This window comes from Centroberyx affinis, unplaced genomic scaffold (assembly GCF_046629955.1).
Source record: "Centroberyx affinis isolate AG114_WGS23_722 - 3 ecotype Tasmania unplaced genomic scaffold, CSIRO-AGI_Caff_v1 ptg003618l_1, whole genome shotgun sequence".
Lineage (NCBI taxonomy): Eukaryota > Metazoa > Chordata > Actinopteri > Beryciformes > Berycidae > Centroberyx > Centroberyx affinis.
In genome coordinates this window covers 12,489-33,835 of record NW_027281532.1, presented here as the reverse complement: position 1 = coordinate 33,835, position 21,347 = coordinate 12,489, and the positions used below count along the sequence as shown (strand labels likewise).

Genomic DNA, 21,347 nt, shown 5'->3' with positions numbered 1-21,347 from the left:
TTTGGCTAAAAAAAGGGTGTAAATGACGTCTTTTCAAGTCAACTTGGCATCTCGGGGCTTCCGGAGACTTGGATTACGCCGGACGAGCTGTATGGAGCCATTTTATGTTTTTTTTTTTTTGGTTGTTTTTTACGTTTTCAGACAGGTCCCCAGCAGCTTCGGTTGTTTAGGAGAATGCTGCAACACTGTTTTGCTGTGAAGCTCCAGGACTGTTTTGTGGACTAAGAAACTTCACCCGACTTTCCATCGGCATGGGGGTGAGTAGATAATGACTGAATTTTCATTTTTGGGTGAACTATTCCTTTAAGAATACAATCTTTTGCAGACAATATAATCACCTGACTCCACTGAACATGTCACTCTAATCACCATAGGTTATTACAGGGCCTTTCTCTGATTGGCAGGAACTGACTGACTCTGTGTGAGTGTGCGTGTGCGTGTGCGTGTGTGTGCACACTAAATTCTGTGGATGCTTGTGATAAGAGCAGCAGCTAGAATAGAGGAGAACAATGCTCTTCCAGCCCCATATGCCTGTTTTTAAGAACAGTAACACATGCAAATGAACAAATAACCAAGTTGTTAACCAACCCTGCTGTTCTGTTGTGTCACCGTAAGCCAAGTCCTACATTTAAAGACATTATGTTTTACAATTTCCAAGTGGTTAGCAGTGCTCTGGAAATCAAAACATAACAACAAGAGGTTATGAAAAACACTCCACAGAGGAAAATGGCTATGTTCGCGGGTTGTGTGGAGAAAGAATAAGGCAGTGTAGTTGAGGGAAAAGGGACTTGAGGAAAAATATTGTTTGCTGAAGTCTATTGTACCTTAGTATTATTCTTTTTTTTTCTTTTCTGTGGAACCTTTTGAATTTGAAGAGCTGGTATTACAGATAACAGTAGTGAAATTTGCAAGCTGCTTTCAGTGTGCAGCAGTTGTTAAAAAAAAATAGCGTGGGGTATAATGGTATCATGATCAGAGGTCTACTGAGGAAAAAATTGGGCTTTGGCATCAATGCATGACCGGCTCACTTTCCACAAAATGCAAACAAATCAAATATCCATCCAGAAAGATTACATAGGCCCACGTAGGTCTATCAAGTCTGGTAACTAGAAAAGCATTACATAAAAGCACATTAAACCTCTTCAGCTTCTCAAACATCACATCACATTTTCATCGCAGACATCACAAGTGTTAAATCTTGGCAGGGCATCAATAGGCCGCTAACAAGGTCTAGGATGAGCGAGATGAATTAGTGGATGTTTGTGGAATGGTGGCAAAGTGTACCTTCTTAAGTGAAGTGGAGAGAAGGAAGAAAAACCCCAAATTGAGTGGCAACCAACTTGCAGAAGGAGATCCTCCCATACCACTTGACATGAATGCACTCATGTCATTACACGCTGTAGTGATGCTCAGGCACAGGCCAGAGACACCATTCCTGCTTTCTGTCTTCAAATTAAGATAATTTCTGAACATCATGATGCGTTATTTATAAAAATGAAGGGTTAGTTAACAAAGGGTTATAAAAGGAAGGATACTCATTACGTGACTCAGTTTTAAAGACCTAAAATATAAATCACAAACCAACTTCCGTTCGCAGAAGCGCGCATGAACAAGGTCAACAATTACACTGTGAATGCCTTCCCGTTGCCCTATTAATAGACTGTAGCTGGGAAAGACGTCACAGAACAATCACTGCTGAAAAATAAAAAGCCAAATTTACTGCTCCAACACACAACAGAGTGTGGTTCTACATGCGGCTCGCTGCTCTCACACAAAAGAAAGGGTTGCGCTCTGCAATGCCAACCTAGTCAAAAAGACAATAACTGACATGCGCTACCTTACAGTAGTTTCCTCTTTCTAATACACATGTTTAGTGCATTTGAGCGTTATTACATTAACTCCCGCCTCAACATGGACGGGCCCAGGGAAATGAGGCCAAGGTGCTGGTCCTTCTGCATCAGTCCAGTTCTACTCACCTACATGCTCCAGAGTGCCAGAGACCACCCTTGGACAGGATCACACACCTAATTACCTCCATCAATGGAGTTGGACGGGGGTTATGTTTTGTTTGTTATGTCTGTCTGTCTGACTGTTAGCAAGATAACTCCAAAAGTTATGAATGGATTTGCATGAAACTTTATGGAAATGTGGTCATGGGGCAAGGAACAACTGATTAACTTCTCACACCGATTGGCCAAAGGGGGGTGTGGCTTCTCATGAAAAGGCATATAACTTCATAACAGATTCATGTAACACCATCAAACTTTGTGGCCTATCAGCAGACAGAAGAAGAGGCAAACCCTCCATTATTGGCCCAATAAAACAACATAGGGGCACTGAAGAGCTCATTTCCAGTTTAGTCATAACCGCCCTGCAAATTTTTCCAAAACTTGGTCCAGTGAAGGGCAGCTCTAATGGCCACTGAACAGATATAGTGCTGATTGGCCATGTGGTGTTGTGATAATTGTGGCTAGAATATGAACAGGCAGATCTCATGTCCCATTTCAGGTCCTGTCATGAAAATGTGTGCATCTCCTGATGTGAAACAAGTTGGTAATGGGGCATGGAAGAAATTATTAATTTATGGTGAAATCTGACATGTGGAACTGGCATATCTGGAGAATTGCATAGCGTTGGTGGTGGTATGCGCTCTACTGAGTGAAATCTAGTTGCATTTACATTGCTGCAAACAATGTGCCTGACTATTATATACATTTTTATTCCAACTTTGATTCATTTGTACCATTTCATCATCATGAAAACAACACCCAGTTTATCTAAGATGTGTTATCACTGCATTTTTAGGATAAATCCAATGCATGCATCACCTGCATTGCAATGTAATGACAAAAGGGAGAGCGCTACATTCCATTGAACAGATTAAGTGAGATTGAGGGTTACGTTGTTTCGGTGTACACATTAGCAACATTGTACATCATTGTAAATCAGCAACAACAAATAATAGGATTATATGTCTTCCTGCTTTCATAAGCACAAGTCATTTGGTGTTTTTTTCCAGCCCTCCCTTAGGTCTCCTGACAGTTTGACAAACCTTTCTTTCCACAGACGATCATCCTGTGGAGTCGGCCTAATGGAGAGAGAGAGACAGAGAGAGACAGACAGACAGAGACAGAGACACAGAGGGAGAGGGAGAGGGAGAGAAGATGGTGACCTCCTCGAGGGGGCATCCTGACATCATCCACAGTGGCGGGGGAGACATGGTGCTGTCACAACACACAGCGGGAGGGGTGGGGCAGGGGAGGGTGGGGGCCGGCCTCGGTGTCACCCACTCTGACACACTAGGGACAGCCCGAGCTGGAGCACTGACTGTGACAGTAATGGGACAGGTCTCCAGAAAGGGAAACGGGGGGTGGGCGTCCTATAGAAATGGGGGTGGGGGGAGGAGGGTGGTGGTGGTGGTGGGGGGGATTCTGGGCATGATCAGAGAGACGGGGCATGAGACTAGACAGGATGACTGTGTCAGCATCACATGGGCAGATACAGCATTGTTGGGCATTTTCTGTTCAGTATAGTATGGTGCTTAAAGGTGTGTAGCATTTTAAACAATACATTGTTGTCGAATTAATTGTGATATCTTGGTATAATTACCATACACAAATGAACAAATGACACCATGGTCGAGACACTTTGCTAGCCTCTAACGCACACTAGTAGTATCATTAGTTCTAATGGTTCTCAAAAATAAGCCCAAATTTCACATAAACACTGTTGTTTGCTGTTGCAAAGATGACCTTTGCTTCTTTGGTCAAAGGTTTTCTCTTCTGCTTTGCTGAAGACTGCTACTGTGATAAACTCTGAAAGCTTTAGCTCCGTTTGCTCTGGAAGAACAGCTCCCTCTTCCGGTTTTGTGCCGTAAAGCAATCCAGCAGATTTCCCACCAAATCTAACCCTGTGATACACAATGTACAATACAGTGTAGAGGCTGGTAGAGGCTGCCATCGTCTCAGTGATGGTCTCTGTTTACTATACTAATGTCTCAAAATGAAAATGGTTTAAGCAGATATTAGAACTCTTATTATACTGCCTCAGTTTGTTCTCTTTCACCAACTGTAGTTGAGCTATATTAAGGCTGCAGATGTTTCAAAGACTACATCTGCTGGGCGGGAATCAGTACTGGGAGTAAGTCGATCAGTTGGAATGGTTTCTTTTCAGACAGTAATATCAGAAATGACAACCTGCTCGTTGCCTTTTTTCCTTCAAAGAGATGGTGCGGTGCTTCGTTTTGATAGCAGAGGTGAGTTCTGCTGATTCTCTGTCTACTTAACATTTCTGCTCTCTCTTCCCCCCCCAGCCTGACAGGGAAAAGTGGAGTAATGTGATGGAGCATCAGCATTCTCTAGAGGCCAACGCAGGGCATAGCACAGTCTGTTTAAAACGCTGTTCACCTTTCTCCCTCTCTGATCTTTCTCCCGGCCATTCCCTTCCACTGCATGAGAGCGTAATGGGAGCAGAATCCCAAGTAGTGCACAGACTGTACGATTTTGAGCAATGTTCAATCTGATTTAAATGTACAATTTCTTTATTAAAAAAAAAAAAAAAAGAAAGCATTTGGCTATTATGTAAAACTGGAACCAAATGAGGAAACTTGCTTTGCTATATTAAAGTATTAAAGGGACAAAGAAGTGAGGTTGCCTCACACTATAGTGGCACACCCTAACTGAACCGAGTAATTACACCAGACTGTCGCTCAGTCTTTGTCTCTGTCACTCTCTCAAAGATGACAAGTTGAGATCATACTCACACACTCACACACCCATATTGTAACAACCAACAACTTCTGACTGCTCTGTTTGCTGAGTCGCTTCAGCTTTCATCTCCCTTGTGCATAGTATATATACATATGTATGTGCGTGTGTGTGCGTGCCTGTGTGTGTACATGCTCATTTGGGTCAGTCTACTGGTGTGTCTGTCCATGTTTGCTCCCACTTATTTGTTGTATTCATGCATAGCGAGAGGGTGCGTCAGCATGTCACCTGGAAACTATAGTCAACAAAAAAAACACCCAAACAGGACAGGCTCAACTGAGAGAAATCCCTCCCACCTGCGGAATGCATGGGACTATATGCCAGGAAGCTACAAATATTATATTTCATTTATCTATGTGGATCAGCTGTCCTGTAATGACTAATTTAGATTAATTTTTGTGTGTAATTATTGAGAACATTCAGGGATGATATATGTAGGTCATTAGCCATCTGAGATAGATAGATGGTTGAAGTAAAGAGGAAATTTGACAGCCAGGCGATCAGATGGACACTGATAAGCAACACAAAGGGGTAGAATTTGAACATGACGTCATGAGGGTTAATAATTTGTTTCGTTTTTGTTTCATATCTCGTCATCAGGTCAAAACCTCATATCGCCAAAATGTAATCTTTTCAGGAACAAAGAAAAACAGCCTTAGCTTTATTACCATGCATTTCCGAATTTATCCAGTGGGTTTTTGAAAGGGTTTCAGAGGCCCAAGTGATCGTAAAATTTTCCTGAACCATAGAGGAGCATATAATCCTTCAACTGAAGTTAAAACATTAAAATCACCAAACCTGCTTTTCCTGACAACATGATCCTTTTCCTGATAGACATACAATAAGTATGTGTCATCATTAGTTCAAGGTGCCGACTTCTTCTAAAACTGTTAGTCACCCATGATTTCCTTTCACTTTTTATTCAGGACTACCATTTGTATATTTATCTCACTTTAATTTTGAGCTGACATTATGCGCTATAGAGAATTGTCGGGAATCCCCATTTTTCCTCGCCTTCATTTACAATAATCACAGCGCACAACGATAGGGCAGCGGCTCAGAAATAAGCCGGTGAAGCAGACACCTTGTAAGAGGGATCTAAAGGTTAAACACCTGAAACGAGCACACACCCAGGCGCTCACACTGCGGCCCACAGACGACCCTTTGCATTCAAATGTGCCGATTTGCATCAGTTCCATATTACAGCATCCCTGACTCTTTTCATACAGATCTCAGTTCTAGTCTGTCAAGTCAGCTGACTGCCTGCTTACCTTCCCACCATCTGCCTGTCTTTCCCCCTATCTGCTCATATTTTCATTCCCATGCCCACCTGTCTGTCACTCTGTTTCTTTTTCCTTTCCTTTCCTTTCCTTATCTCTCTGCCATCCCCCTCTCTTCCCTAAAAATACCTCGAGGCAGGTCTACTCATGTCCAAACACTGCAAAACAGGTCCAGAGTGGAATTGTCAGTGTGTGTGTATGAGTGTGTGTATGTATGCTCCACCCATCCTCCCACTCCTGAATCTGTAACTAAAGCAGCTCCACACCTCAAAGCCAACCCCCCCTCCTCCAAACATCCAGGTGAGGCCAAGCCAGTTAGCACCGACAACAGGCCCGGGGAGTCACTCACACTTTGCCTTGCTATTCCGGAAACATCTCTTTTCCATCCTTTCCCCGCGTCTGAGGTAAGATGCTGTGTGTGCTTGTCTACTTTTCGGAGCACCATTAGAGAAAAAAAAAAAATTCCAGTTGTATTACAGATTAATAAAAGAAAGGAAGGTAGGGGACAAAAGATGTTAGCGTTTAGAGAGTGGGGACCGCAAAAGGGCTGGAATAATGCGTGTTCCGTTCATTTTTATAGCAGAAGTAAGAATATTGTGTCTAGGTCAAAGAAAGCGCTGAGTCGTGGCGTGTACAAAGGAACAAGACACTTGTAAAGACAGATTATATAACTGGTATCACTATGAACAACACCTATCACAGCCTCGCTTGCGCTTCATGTACTCCTTTGGCTGATATGTTTTACTGTCTTGAAAAATGATTCTGTTAGGAAGATATGAAAGTCAGATTGAAGGTATAAGAGGCAAGAGGTGTGTGAATGACAGAAAAAAAGAGCGTAAGAAGTGGAGACGGGGGGGAAGAGTGGAACACAAGGGAACTTCCACCCCTACCTTGGTACTGAGATGTCCCAGCAATATTGACACATGCAAGCACCATAGGCTTGGTGGTTAGAAAGGTATTTGCAGCTAGCTCAACCTGTAGAGCAAGTCCCAGTCAAGGATCTATCACACTATCAGGTAAACCGGTTGTGTACACACAGTGATAGATACAACTGTCTGGAAATAATGCTTTCCGGTAGAGATCAAGAGGATATTATGCCAGTAAAGGGATCTTTTCCGGCTAAGAGATTGACAGTTGACAAAGCATTTAGACAGCGCCGTGTGCTTGATGTTGCTGTGAAGCCGACAATACTTTAAGGTCATTGGTTTCTCTAATGAGAATCAAAACCCCAGTATACCGTGTGACTGGATCACATAGCCTGAGGTTGCTCAGTGCGGAGAGCGTGATGTGTCTTTTCTGTCACAACAAAGAGAGACGCGAACACACGCCCGGGAGACAGACGAGGCCGGCCGCTGTCGGCGGGGGGAAGGCAGCATTGCAATCTAGACCAAATAGGAAAACAAATTGTGGTCCAGCTCGTCGTCCCCACTGAAAGAGAGATATACTGTTTGTCTCTGCTTTTTTCTCCTCTGTCCACGCTCAATGTCACCCAAAGTCTGTGTGTGTGTGTGTGTGTGTGTGTATGAAATAGAGAAAGAGAGACAGAGAGAGAGAGACAAAAGACATGCTGCACATACATTTGTGTGTGTGCATTGAATCATACATGGTTTTCTAAGTGCAAGTGTGTATACATGAACATCCCCAATCGCAATGCCAGCCGAATAATTGTGAACTCATCAGGCCTCATTAGCATTTTTTTTTTTAAAATGACATGCCTGAAGACTCAAAACTAGGATTGCTTCTTCTCATGTCTTGGCACAAAAGAAAACCGAGGAACAACATTATCCCGAGGGCATAGACTGAAACACATTTTCAGATTAAGGCCATTGGGTGTATTATCCACTTAGAGGTAATATAGGTAACGTCATTAGCTGTGGAACGTGTCTGGCTCTCAATAAGACATGTTTTTGCCCGCATTCAGTAAGTCAAGTCTTTTTATGCGCTGTAATTTAATAGTAAGAAATCTTGGGCGAGAGAGAAAATAGGCACTGATTTGACAGCTTGGTGTGTCTACAGCGATGCTGAAATGCTGAAGAGAAAAATGTTTCTGAATCCAAATACCCTGGATTAGAGGAGACAGAATTGAAATGGAGCGCTGGGCAGCGAGGCTGTTATCCAGCTTGTTCCCTGTCAGGCCGAGAGCAGTCCATTCATCAGAATGAGATGTGAATGTATAAAAGCAGCACTGTCTTTTTTTTTTTCCAATTCAAAACTAATCCATGAGGAATCGTAACCCTTCTGTAGCAAAGCAGACCCTTCTTGTCGTGTTTACACTCAAATAAGATAAAAAAATGTATATCAAAGATGTTTACACCCTTCGCTCAGCCTCTTTAAAACCAGTCACGCCTGTCACTCTGGAGCTCCCATCCCAAACCGACCCTGCGAGTCCCTATTGGATTTTCGTTTTCAATAAATCTGTTTAACCACACACATGCACACACTTATATCCAAACACCACCACATTCACCCACCCTCCAAACCCCACAGTGAGAGAGAAAGAGAAAGAGAAACATATCATACATACCGATAGCCAACAGATACTAAAACAAACACAGCAAACAATCTATGCAGGTGATCCATAAGAGTTCCACCTTTAAAGTCTACCCACGTTCACACTATTGAATCCACTGGGTAATATTTTGACTAAAACTCCCCCTCTCTCTCTCGGAGCGCGGTTCCCATGGCGCTGCGGCTGCATGCTTAGCATTCATGAATCAAACACTATTCCTTAACCGTCCTTTGAAGAACAAAGAATGCAATTGGCATTTGGGATTACGAAGATGACAATGGCTGGCTGCTCAGGCTCACTGTTCAAATAGCCATGTAATAGAGTGGAGAGTATTGGTTTGTCTTTATTGAAAAGGGAGGCTCCGATGATGATTCACTCATTGATGTGTAATGAGTCTGCATTGAGAAAGTAGCACTGTGTATATACGAATCAGCTGTGGCTGGGGGGTAGATGGTAGTGTGTGGAAGATTATTGCTTATCTTCCTGGGTTCTTTGAATGATGACAAACTTGGTTCTTCCATCTGTAAAGGTTTATTCATGCAGCATGGAGAGAGGTACACAGCACAGCAGTGGTACAGGTAGTTCTCTGGAGAATAGGGTTAGCATAAAGCTCATATACAGTGGAACAAACAAGTCAGCCTTGAGGAATAGCCACAAAGTCACGTGAAAGAATTGTGACATTGTAAGAAAAACACATATAGGTTAACTGTCTCAGTGCCAAATGTAATATTATTCCAAATTTGTGAAAATGATTCACATTCAGTCACTGTTTCAAAAGCAAAAGTGTTTTTTGTTTGTTTTTATTCTGGATGAAAATGGCAAAAATGTTTATTCTACCCAGGACTGGGTTGTAATGGAAAATTAGAAAATTAGAAGATTACTTTGGGGAATACTTTTAAAGTAAAAGCAACAAACTCAGACAGTCATTTAAACAGTGCCAGGTGTTCTACGTCTTTACGGCACGGAAGAAAATTGCGTTTATCTGCAAAGCTGAAATTAGTTTTCTGAACTTGGTAATTTTTTACATTTTCTCATCTGTAACAGCACCTTTACACCTCAAATATAGCAAAGTATACTGTATCTGAAAGTAATCATTGGCAATGCATTGGATTACATTACTGATTACAATTTTGATGAGATAACCAGTAACTGTAATGGAATGCATTTTTAAAGTAACCTACCCAACCCTCATTCTAAAGAATGCTAAAAGTATATGAAAAAGGCTATTTTATGTATAGCCTTGGGAAGTACAGAGCTTTTTATCTAATGAGTGAATATAGAGTTTTTAACATTTGTATGTAACTACTGTCCTTTGCCTAATCTACTTTGTGGTCTTTTCATCAGCACCCACTTCATCCCAGCTAATCCCTGCACCCTGGTCTCTTGAGGAGCTCTCCCATCTTCCTCCTCTGTCCTCTCCTCTACCTCTAAGGCAGCAGCCATGAACTGGTCTGCGTTGGAGGCCCTCCTCAGCGGGGTCAACAAGTACTCCACCGTGTTCGGCCGCGTCTGGCTCTCCATGGTCTTCGTCTTCCGGGTGATGGTGTTCGTGGTGGCGGCCCAGCGGGTGTGGGGCGACGAGAGCAAGGACTTCGTCTGCAACACGGCGCAGCCCGGCTGCAACAACGTCTGCTACGACTACATCTTCCCCATCTCCCACATTCGCCTATGGGCCCTGCAGCTCATCTTCGTCACCTGCCCGTCCCTGATGGTGGTGGGCCACGTCAAGTACCGCGAGAAGAAGGACATGCAGTACACCACCTCGCACAAGGGTGCCCACCTGTACGCCAACCCCGGGAAGAAACGAGGGGGGCTGTGGTGGACGTACCTGGTGAGAACAGAGCATATGGAAGCAGCAGGTTTCTGGCTTTGAAAGAACAGAGAAGCTCCAGTGCTTCTGCTTTGATCAAACAGAAGTTAGACATTAAAAAAAGCAAAAAGACCAAGGCACCAAGGCATTGATATGGCATGGTTCTCGAAGGCATGTGTGACCGAAACATGTCGGATTGTTCAAGACATCCATGCCATATCATTAAAGGCATTTTTAATCTAAAAGAAAGAGCGCCTTGGTCTTTCTGCTTTTTTGGATTCTACTGATTCTACTGAGCACCTTTCAATCATTGATGTTTAACCTATGTGTATCCCAGCAGCGCTCCCCATTCTTCTTCTTTTTCTCTACAGAAGTTAGACATTGTTAGAAGTTAGACATTGAGTCATCATAGATGATGCTGGAAAAAAGAACAACTAAAATGTTGTCCCCCGCAAATGAGGCAGGCATCCCTTGGGCCTATCAGTAACAAGATAATTGGCCAATTATACCCATTTGCTTCCTTTCTCTCTGTCTTTTAAATTAAAAAAACATCCCTGCCAGAGCCACTCAGTCTAACCCTCATGTGTCTCCTTGTAGGTGAGTCTAGTGTTCAAGGCAGGCTTTGACGCCGGCTTCCTCTACATCCTGTACCATGTCTACGACGGCTACGACATGCCCCGCCTGTCCAAGTGCTCCCTGGCGCCCTGTCCCAACATCGTGGACTGCTTCATCTCACGTCCCACCGAGAAGAAGATCTTCACCCTCTTCATGGTGGTCTCCTCCGCCATCTGCATCTTGATGTGCATCTGCGAGATGATTTACCTCATCTGCAAGCGCTTCCAGAAACTCCTGAGGAGGAAGAAGGAGGCGGAGAGGAGGATGTTCGCCGAGAGTCACGAGATGGCGCCGCTGGCCGCGCCCAGGTCGGAGTTCAGGTCCACAACATCGGTCAGGGTGGACCCCACCAACACAGCCTCCATCCAGAACCTCAGCAACATCAAGGCTGAGGAAAAGCCGTCCGAGAAAAAATAATGCATGAGACAGCGGCCGAGTTGAAAGACTGAGTGAAGTAACTTGGGTGCTGTCTGTTGGAAGATGACATCATACAGCAAACGCTTTCAGCAGACTCTTTGGAGGATTGCTGCTCATATAACACCAAAGAGATATCCATCAATTCAGAGATTCCCATATGAGCTCTTTGTAAATATCATCATGGTAAATCACTTTCTGCAGGAACGCACAACTTATCCATGCAAATAAACTTCTAAATGAGGAGGATTACAGAGGGAGTGACATGGGTTTGAAATTATTTAGCCTATTATTGGAATCAGAGTGTATGTGTTATCTGCCAGCTAAGTTCAGGTTGTTAAATCAGGCAGCCTACCTTGTAAAAATAACTTCATGTAATGTTAAGAAAATGTAGAAAGACACTAAGTTATGTAAATATATGGAATGAGTATTTTCCTTGAAGATACACACTGCCCCCTAATGAATAAACAAGATAAAGCACAAGAATGCAGACTAGAGAACTTGCTATACAGATATGAAATATCAAGGCAGTTATTCTTTACTCTTCGAAAGTGGTTTTGATTCCAGGTGGCACTTTGTTTTCTCACATTATTAAGCTATAATTCTTTGAAGAAAGATGTAAAATATGAACAAAGTCATACGTTTGAACAATGACACCAAAAGGTGCTCAGCGATTAGATTGTACTTTTTTTTTTTTTTTTTTAAGAAATGAAGTAAAATTCTACAATCAGAACTTCTCAGAATATATGTTGTTTTACATTTTCTATTTATTGTTGTTATATATAAAGCTATTGCACTCTGAAAATGTGTCAGTGTGTCTTTTATTTGAAACCCATTTTGCAATATTTAACTCTATTATTGTTGTTTCTTTAGTCAAACAATGAAGCTAAGCATGATTACTCATATATCTATATTGTTCACCACGAACAAAGGTATCAAAGTCAAATATTTGTCAAAGTATGGACGGCTATTCTGACTGTGAGAGTAAGCCCTTACTAAAAATAACTGTAATAGTCTTGTAATATATATGAGGACACTACACAGCATAACTTAAGTATATGAATATAGGAATATTATTATGATATCATAGGAGATAAAAAAAAAAAAAGTATGATAAGGTCACTATAAACTCGTTATTGAGTGTCACAGATACACTGTAAATCCTTGTAAGAATATTACAGGATTACCACAGGAGATTAAAAAAAAATACTATTAAGTAAGATAAGGTCACAATAAACTCACTAGTATTAAGTACCACAGACACGCTCTGAGGAATATTATAGGAATATTATGAGGAGTTTACAGAGCGAAGTGAGAGCAAGTCGGGGGGCGATCCATACGATAATTTGCAGGCTAAATGAACAAAACAAGATGTGTGAGGAGTCAGGAAAAAGTGTTCTGGACTTTTTAGGCGGATGAATGAATGTGGTTTCGGTAAATTCAGTATGACTCACTTGTTCCGTCGTCATTACTTTGCCATTCTAGCCGTCCAATCAGGAGTAGCGGGTGTGGGTGCGGTGTTGACAGACAGGGAAATGCACCAATCACTCGCCTGAGGGGGCGGTGCTGTTGCCGCCTTTACGGATGCGTTGTTGAAGGAAGTAAAGTCTGTTCGAATCGACATGAGTTTCCATTACGGCCAGGTAATGAAATGCTGCGTTTTGAGCTTTGTTAATACTTTACAATAAGTTAATTATCTGTTTTAGTGCCTTGATGAAGCGGTAAACAACGGTTTATCTCACGGTAAAACAAGCAACCAGTCATTTGGCTGCTACAACTGTTTGACTTGTAAAAAGCAAGGCTGGTACAACGTAAGCTAGTCTTTACATTGCTAGGTTAAGTGTATGTAGCAGTGGGATGTGATTGTTGCTGTTAATTTAGTCAAATGTTGTTTGTTTAAAGTCAGTGTATATCCTGTGGCATCACTGTAATATATTCTACTTATAGGTTTGCTGTGATAATAACACTTACTACAGGATTAGGCTAATGTAGTTCTTTTTTTATAAGAGCCACCAAGAGGGAACCGTATTAGTAGTAGGTATGAAAGGTTTACTTTCAGTGACTTTATGAAACTATAAAAGTATATAAATTCTACATGAAACCTTATGGAGCACAGGCCTGTATGGACTTACATAAAAGTGTCCACCATTATCCAGGCTCCTCTTCTTAAATTCATGTGTTTTTAATCCCACAAGAGAGGCTCTAATAGGCTCCATCCGGTTTACACAGCCCATATGTTCCTTGTATTTATCACAGTATCTCAGTGAACCTTGCCCTTGTCTGTCACTGTAGGGCTACCCAGGAGGACCAGGAGGGGGCAACCCACCACCAGGTGCTCCATACGGGGGTGGAAGGGGTCCATATGGGCCTCCCCCCTCAGCTCCATATGGAGGTGCAGCGGGTCCACAGGGAGGGCCTTACGGGGGATACGGAGCCCCGGGACAGGGGGGGCATTATGGGCCTGGACCAGGGGGTGCACCCGGCGGGCCCTATGGGGGTTATGGAGGACAACCTCAGGGAGGACCGTATGGACACCATGCTCCTGCAGGTGACTATAGGCTGAGACTGGAACTGCGTAAGCGTGTACGTTGTGTTTGCCGGGGGGAATGTGAGCTGACTGTCGAGGCGAGCATCCTCTGAACACAAGGAGACTGCAGATAGGTTCTCATTCCCCATCCTCCCTCTGTCTCTCTCTCTCTCTCTCTCCCTCTCTCTCTGCTGGTATGATGGATAGAGAATGACTCACGCTCTCACTCTATGGCTCAGACAGTCATGTAGAGACAGGGTTCAGTTTGTGCCCCTCAGCAGGATTACACGGTTGGAGTGATGACTCGGGTAATACTGAGTGAGGGCTAAAGAGAGCGAGCGAGAGATGGGTAAAGAGTGTGTTGTGTGTGTGTATGTGTGTGTGTTTACACTGTTTCCTGTAGCAGCTGAGTCACAACCTGATAGCCTATGTCGCTATCACTCCCCACAGGGACAGAATCCATCAGGGCCTGGCCTTAAGTGTCACCTATCCCTCTCTCCCCATTCATTTTTCTGACAGTCAGCCCTCCCTCCGCTCCTCCTCTCATCCCACACCGGATTTTCTAACAGTCTCCCTCTCCTCTTCCATTTATTCAGCTGCCGGCCTCTTGCCCCCACACTATCTCTCTCTCTCTCACTGAGATGACTTTTCCTCAACCCTTGACCCCGGCGCTACCTTATTTTCACAATATAGCCTAAGCCAATGTATCTTATCAGCATTCTCCTTCCCCCTGCTGTGCGTACTATAATGTATAACTAAGGTTGGTTAAAGCTACTTTTGAAATGTAATTCTTAGCTGGAAGGCAATTCATTTTTTACGCCAAGTCAGTATCTTAATCTGACTACTTTCACTTACTTGTGGATTATTTTTTTTATTTATTATGAATAGTGGTATTATTATCAGCATCTACAGCTGTGAATGACCAGTATTTCAAGTTTGGTGAAATATTTTGTAGCTATAATCTCACAATTAAAATGCCTTTTTCCCCTTTCATGCATTTTACCAACAAGTAAGATATATATGATATGATCACCCACTAATCATTTATGTCAAATGCATTTAAAATCTGCTTAGTAGCAGTAGCATTTGGCATAACTTCTTTATCCATTTCTTTATGTGCCATAAGGTAATAAACTATTTCCATATCGATGGCTTCTACTGTAGCTAAACACCAAGGCAAAAGTTTGAGTCAAGTACAGATGTATTATTTATTGTGATCAGCTTTCTGGTTGAAAGACAGCGCAGTTTCAACTGTCAGACAGTAGAAGCACGTTTCTTAAATTAATAATTATTTTGCATTGGAACGAGGCAGAGTGTGTGACTGCTTCCTTCCCAAAAAGCTTCACTCTCCTTTTCTTTCCTCTTTTACTATTCCTTTTTGCTCACACTGGTTTGTTTCTCCTCATGTCTCGGAGCTTCAGTGAAATAATGACTGGGGAAAAAAATATAAGGATGGGGAAATAATAAAGAGAATAGATTAAACTAGTTGGCCCACAAAGATGAAGATGAAGAAGAAAGCAATGCATGCTAGGAAAAGAATCTTCTGGAGGTTGGGGTCTTAAAAGTCAGCGTGAACCCCCTTCTCCATCTTCTTAATACTCTAATTTCCCCCCGTCCATAGCCAACATCCCCCCTGGTGTTAACCAGGAGGCGTACCAGTGGTTCCAGACCGTCGACACGGACCACAGCGGCTCCATCACCCTGAAGGAGCTGAAACAGGCACTGGTCAACTCCAACTGGTCTGCCTTCAACGACGAGACCTGCCTCATGATGATCAGTGAGTCGGACGGTTGCAGCTGAGTGAAATGCACAGAGTGTGGTAGCTGCTTGCTGAAGAACTGGTTATACAGTATATGCTTTGACTGCATTTCCTGAAGCAGGAAACTATGTAAAATACTTTGAGGGACTTAAATGGCTACAGGGAGGAGAGAAGAAATGTTTTAGGAGTGGAGAGTGACAGTGTGAAAGACTAAAGGAAGGTAAGCTGTGTTTCCATGCGGTTCTACTCTCAGTAGTGTGATGAAGGAAAGAAAGAGTGTGACAAAAAGATTCATGGATGACAGAGTAAAAGGTTCTTATAGACCTGAATAGAAAGCTCTCAACCAGGAGTCAGTAAGCCTAGTGAAGGACTAACCCGTGATCGCATTGGTGCTCGTTGTTTGTGTGAGTATCCCTACATTCCAGTCGCACTTGCCAAGCAATGACTGGGACTATTCATGAGATGTCATTCATTATCATAAGGAGAAATGTGTGACTTCTGTGTATTACCTTTTGATAATGCGTGCAGAGGATCGGCAGTGGTGGATGATGAGCTCGTTAGAATAGAAACACAAGAAAAATGCACTTCACATTTCTACTCTGTTTTGAACAATGACTGAAGAAAACTGCCTGAGATGTGTGTGATTGAATGTGTCATGTTTTGTGGTTCTTGTTAGACATGTTTGACAAGACGCGGTCGGGTCGCATGGACCTGTTTGGTTTCTCAGCACTGTGGGACTTCATGCAGCAGTGGAGAGCTCTGTTCCAGCAGTACGACCGCGACCGCTCAGGCTGCATCAGTGGCCAAGAGCTACACCAAGGTACCTCTTGGGTGTTTGTGTGTGTGTGTGTGTGTGTGTTTTAAAGCCGCTACCTATAGTGTTTTTAAACATCAATATATCATTGTAAAATTAATTGCGATGCTTTGGTGTAATTACTGTAAACAAATGAAACAGTGGTTGAGACGATTGGTAGCCTCTATCTCACACCGGCGGTATTGTTTGTGCTAATGTTTCTAAAATTAAGACCATATTTCCCATAAGCCCTGTTTGCTTCCTGACACAAAGCGGATGTTGCTTGTTTTTTTCTCCATCCCTCTCCTCAGCCCTCGCCCAGATGGGCTACAACCTGAGTCCCCAGTTCACTGAGATGTTGGCGGGGCGCTTCACCGTGCGAGGCGGGCGACCCGGCATGCAGCTGGACCGCTTCATCCAGGTGTGCACCCAGCTCCAGAGCATGACCCAGGCCTTCAGGGAGAAGGACTCGGCCATGACGGGCAACATCCGCATGAACTATGAGGATTTCCTCTCCAGTGCCATGACCAGGCTCATGTGAGCCTGCAGCCACTGGCTATCCTGCTGCACTGCTGGGAGGACAGTATGAATCCAGGTTCAGGTCATACAGATCGTGCTCGGTTTCCCCAGCTGTCCCATAAGTGCCCCCAGCTGTTGGTGTGTCAGTATGCCAGTACACCTATTGCTATTGCTGTAAATAGATAAAGTTGAGCACCATGGACTCATTCATGAAGTTCAGTGACTATTTATAAAGGAGGCTGAAGCCTTTTCTGGATGCCCTTAGTTTCACCAGGGGTCAGCAGGAAAGTGATTGTGGTTTCATAACTTCTGAGGTTGCTCTAACAGTTTTAGTATTACCATAGATGCCTGATGGTGACTGTTAAGCTGTATGTGAAGGCACACACTACTACGCTTCTCAGTTCTATAGCTGATGCCATCCGGATTGGGCTTATGATTAGGTTAAATTATATCCAACAAGGCTTCATATTTAATTAACTGGCTGTCGACCATACAGCAGAAATGCCCACATGTCCATCAGGACTGAATCAGTGCAATGATTTGACTAGTGAAGAAGAGGAAGAAAATGTTGGAAATTCACTAGACAGAATTTTCTCTCCTCTCATACTTGCATTTGACTGTAGTAGACTATGCTTTGCGGTATTAACTATACATATCCTGTGAACTCGCTCACATGCAGCCTTAATATTTCCTGTGCCATTAAAACCTTGTGTACCCTTTTGAATTCATGTATATCATAGGTGTTCCACATTCCCATAGGGTACTTCCATGTAATGCTTGCACATCATATTGAGAGATACTGTGTGTAATTTTAACAAAAAAAGGGCCACGCATTTCTAATACCAACTTAAATTCTACCCTCACTCTTAGTGGGGTTTTCTTCTCTATTGAAGATTTGTAGATATTTGATTTTGAACCAATGTTTATAACTAATGTATTGATTAGTATTACATAATTCGAGACCAGTAAGCGAGTAACCCACCTCAACGGTACCTTGCCAACTGAAATGCCAAGAGACCCTAAGAACCAAAGTATCCAAACTGTTCATCGTTATGTTTGCCAGTTTCATCTCAGTGAAATGGGATGTTCAGTGATTGTGGGGCCAATACATTTTATGTCTGTATTTAGCAGCTAATGCATTTTTCCCCTAGGTATAGATTTTGAAATGAGTAACATGCCATATGGTTGTTTGTGCCAAAAACTAATAAATGCTTTTATATCAGATGTTGATATATTTATATGCTTGATGCACAACCAGGATCTTAAGCCCTATTCACACTAATGCAAGGATAACATCAGCGAAATCTGTAAGAATTTGAGTATGTTCACATAAATAATATTGACTAAAGAATATCTATACTGACAAGAACTTGAGTTGTTTTGCTGTTCTAAAAAGCAAGCGAGCGGTAACTCTGAGTACTAAAACTGAGAAAAATGACTTCAAATTTGATCTTCTGCCCCAACGAAAGTATTGTTGTTACAGTAGTGAACAGCATTTACAGCTAGTTAATGGATTCCAAACCCTAGTCATGACCTCTGACCTTAAAAACACCCAAAATCAGTTACTGTTTTTTGCCTTTGTATGGCACATCGCCCCCCCCCAAAAAAACAGCAATAGAGTCTCTGTCTTTCTCTTCCACATCTGGCACTTCTTTCCCTCACCATCTGCTACTCTGCTCCATCACCGTCTGTGGCAAGAGTCCTTCTGCTTCTCCTCTTCCCATTCAAAACCAGAGGCGATCCATCAAATCCTCCTGTGCATCCTGTTTGGTCAACTCTCACACCCATCTCCTCCTCCTTCAATCTTAATTTGTGTCTGGAAGCTTAGCTCTCCCTGGTCTTCAGGCACACTTTCTCTCCCCCTTCCTCTGTTCATGCACAATCCTGTCACATGCTTCCCTGCCCTCCCCATGCTCTGTTGACACTTTTCAGAAGATTTAGTGTGGAAACTTACCCGCTACTCTTTCGGGTCAAAACCCACAGTTAGTGAATGTATTCTGGGGTGTTGCTCCCTGTCCCTATGAGTCAGGGTGGGATTGTGACTTGTGCAGGTGCTTTCACTGTAGCATCTGTTTTGAGTCTGTAGTTAAAGCTGCACTGGGCAACTCTGTGCTCTGGCAGCCCCAAGTGGCAGTGGAAGATATCTGTTTGAATTTTTTGGAAGTTTGGACCCGGAAACATTGTAAAGTGACATCAGCAAACTGTGCACTCCTCTGACCTAAATTTCTTCTACTTAGTGGCTAGTAGGATGGAGATGATGAAAAAAATTGTTTTTGCAGCAGGTTCAGCCATCGTCCATGATCCCAGCTTTCCTTCGATGGAGCACATGCTGCTATATAGGAGAAAGTTTTGTATTTCGCTCTTAAGTTTTCATTCGGCATTTCCTGTGTGATGAGGATTTCCCACCAGTGACCTGATACCTGAAATTAATTTGGGCAAATAAGGAGAATCTACGAAGTCTCAATTAGTGGCGATGGGATGCTGTTCTGTGTTGCAGCCCCAATTTCTGATTTAGACTTATAAGACAGATGTATTTTTACACAAAAATCTTGCCTAGTGCAGCTTTAAATCTCATTTACCAATACACAGGATCTGATGTAACAATCCTGGCATTGCGGTGACCAGTAAAGCAGAACTGGCACTGGTAACGCTGTAACTGCATCTGACGGGACTGATCAAATGCCCGTTCAACACAGAGGGAGGAATTGATTAAAAAAATATTTTTATTTGAACACATGACACATAATCTCCCACACACAATTCTGTATTATGTCATCTGAAATAATGATAACATAGAAGTTTGGATGGCAATGTTGTTTTTGTGTGTTGTTTTTTGCTTTCTATCCCTGCACAAATGGTCAATAACTCAAAACTGGTTACAGCTCCATGACAGGCTGCATTCCAATCACTAGAGATCAGCCCTGTTGTGCCCTACACACTGCATGAGTTTTAGTTTTGTGGGAAACTTTAGGCACTGGGAACACAAAAATCAGTGCAATCAATCATAGAGCTCTTTTCAAAGAACACTTACCTATCCACTACACAGAAACTACGGTAGCTTGGCGGCATATTTTTCATCTTCCCCTTTCCGCATATAGTACTGTTCAGCAAAGCCTCTAAAAGTGTCTCTGTCTTTAATACCCAAGTGTGCTTTTAAACCAAAACTCACTTGGTATTTGAAGGGCTTGTCATCCAAGTGGTAAAGCCCATGTCTTGTCAGAGTGTACAATACAATATTTGTGGCGAGTCTGTCACATCGTCGTTTGATGAGTTTTCCTTGAGAGGATGATTTTGTGCATGAATGCCATCAAATGTTTGAGCACTAAAAGGGATTGTATTTTTATGGCTCCCTCTCAGGGTTTTACTTTCCCTGGGAAGGTCCAGGTGCCCCATGATAAGTTATTTAGCTGCACGGGAACATGACAGGCTTTGAGACAGAGGTGTGCAAATGAGGAAATTGGAAGTCACTGTAGATTCAGACATCTCCAGTGAGTCTTACAGGTGATGGTTAGAGGAGGAGGGAGGTACAGAAGTGGTGGGGCAAAGAGAGACTGATAGTGAATAGGTGGCGAAGTGCATTGCAGATGACTGAATGGACAGATTTGCAAAGAAGAGTAGGGGAAATGACAAAGGGGTGTAAATAAAGGGAGTAAGGATGCAGAGGAAGAAGATATGGAAATGTAAGGGGAGAAAGAGGATTAAGATGAGGAATGGTGAATGAACGAGGAGGTGAAGGACTTGAAGGAGGGGAGTGAATCTGAAGTTGAAGTAGACCCATAAAAGAGGATTAAAAATCTTGACATGAAAATGAAAGTAAATGGCATCAAAGTAAAACACATTATAGGTTATACTGTTAAAGTTCTGAGTCATCTTAAGACTTCCCCTTGCAAAATGGTGGAGACATTTGGGAATTTCAGGTGTTATGGAATGAAACACTTATTCAGTAGATCTTGCCATTGAGAGAAAGCAGCAAGGAGCAGAGGTGAAAGAAGTAGTGAGATATTTGACTTGAGTTCAATTTTACTTGTCAGAGTAAGACCACTTGTCTAGAAAATGACTAAAATAAAGGAGCTTTACTTACTCAAGTAGGCCTACTTGGTTACCATTTCATTGGGTTAGGTTTTAGATAAGAGGATACACGTATCTATCTCCTTATTTCATTGTCTGCTGCTTTGATTCTTCAAGCTGTTAAAAATTACAAGTTTTGATGCATCTTTACCTCCAGGTGGTGTACTACATAGTTCGACCGCTAGGGGATGCTAAAACACCAAATAAAATGTAGTTGGAATGCGATGATTGGTTGGATCCAGCAGAGCGTCATTGTGTCACAGCCAATGAAGTTTAAGTGGTCGTAC

General features: G+C 42.7%; 2 protein-coding genes across 2 annotated transcripts; both read left to right on the top strand.

The window, feature by feature from the left end:
- Positions 1–6,341: 6,341 nt before the first annotated feature.
- Positions 6,342–12,193, top strand: gjb9b (gap junction protein beta 9b). The gene is made up of 3 exons (XM_071540339.1): positions 6,342–6,450; positions 9,900–10,386; positions 10,963–12,193. The coding sequence occupies exons 2-3, from the start codon at positions 9,997–9,999 to the stop codon at positions 11,395–11,397; spliced, it is 825 nt and encodes a 274-aa protein (XP_071396440.1). The 5' UTR covers positions 6,342–6,450; positions 9,900–9,996; the 3' UTR covers positions 11,398–12,193.
- An 810-nt stretch (positions 12,194–13,003) lies between these two features.
- Positions 13,004–18,214, top strand: pef1 (penta-EF-hand domain containing 1). Its single transcript, XM_071540341.1, has 5 exons — positions 13,004–13,037; positions 13,687–13,942; positions 15,543–15,698; positions 16,357–16,500; positions 16,785–18,214. Exons 1-5 carry the CDS (start codon positions 13,017–13,019, stop codon positions 17,012–17,014), a joined length of 807 nt encoding a protein of 268 aa, XP_071396442.1. The 5' UTR covers positions 13,004–13,016; the 3' UTR covers positions 17,015–18,214.
- The last annotated feature ends 3,133 nt before the right edge of the window (positions 18,215–21,347 follow it).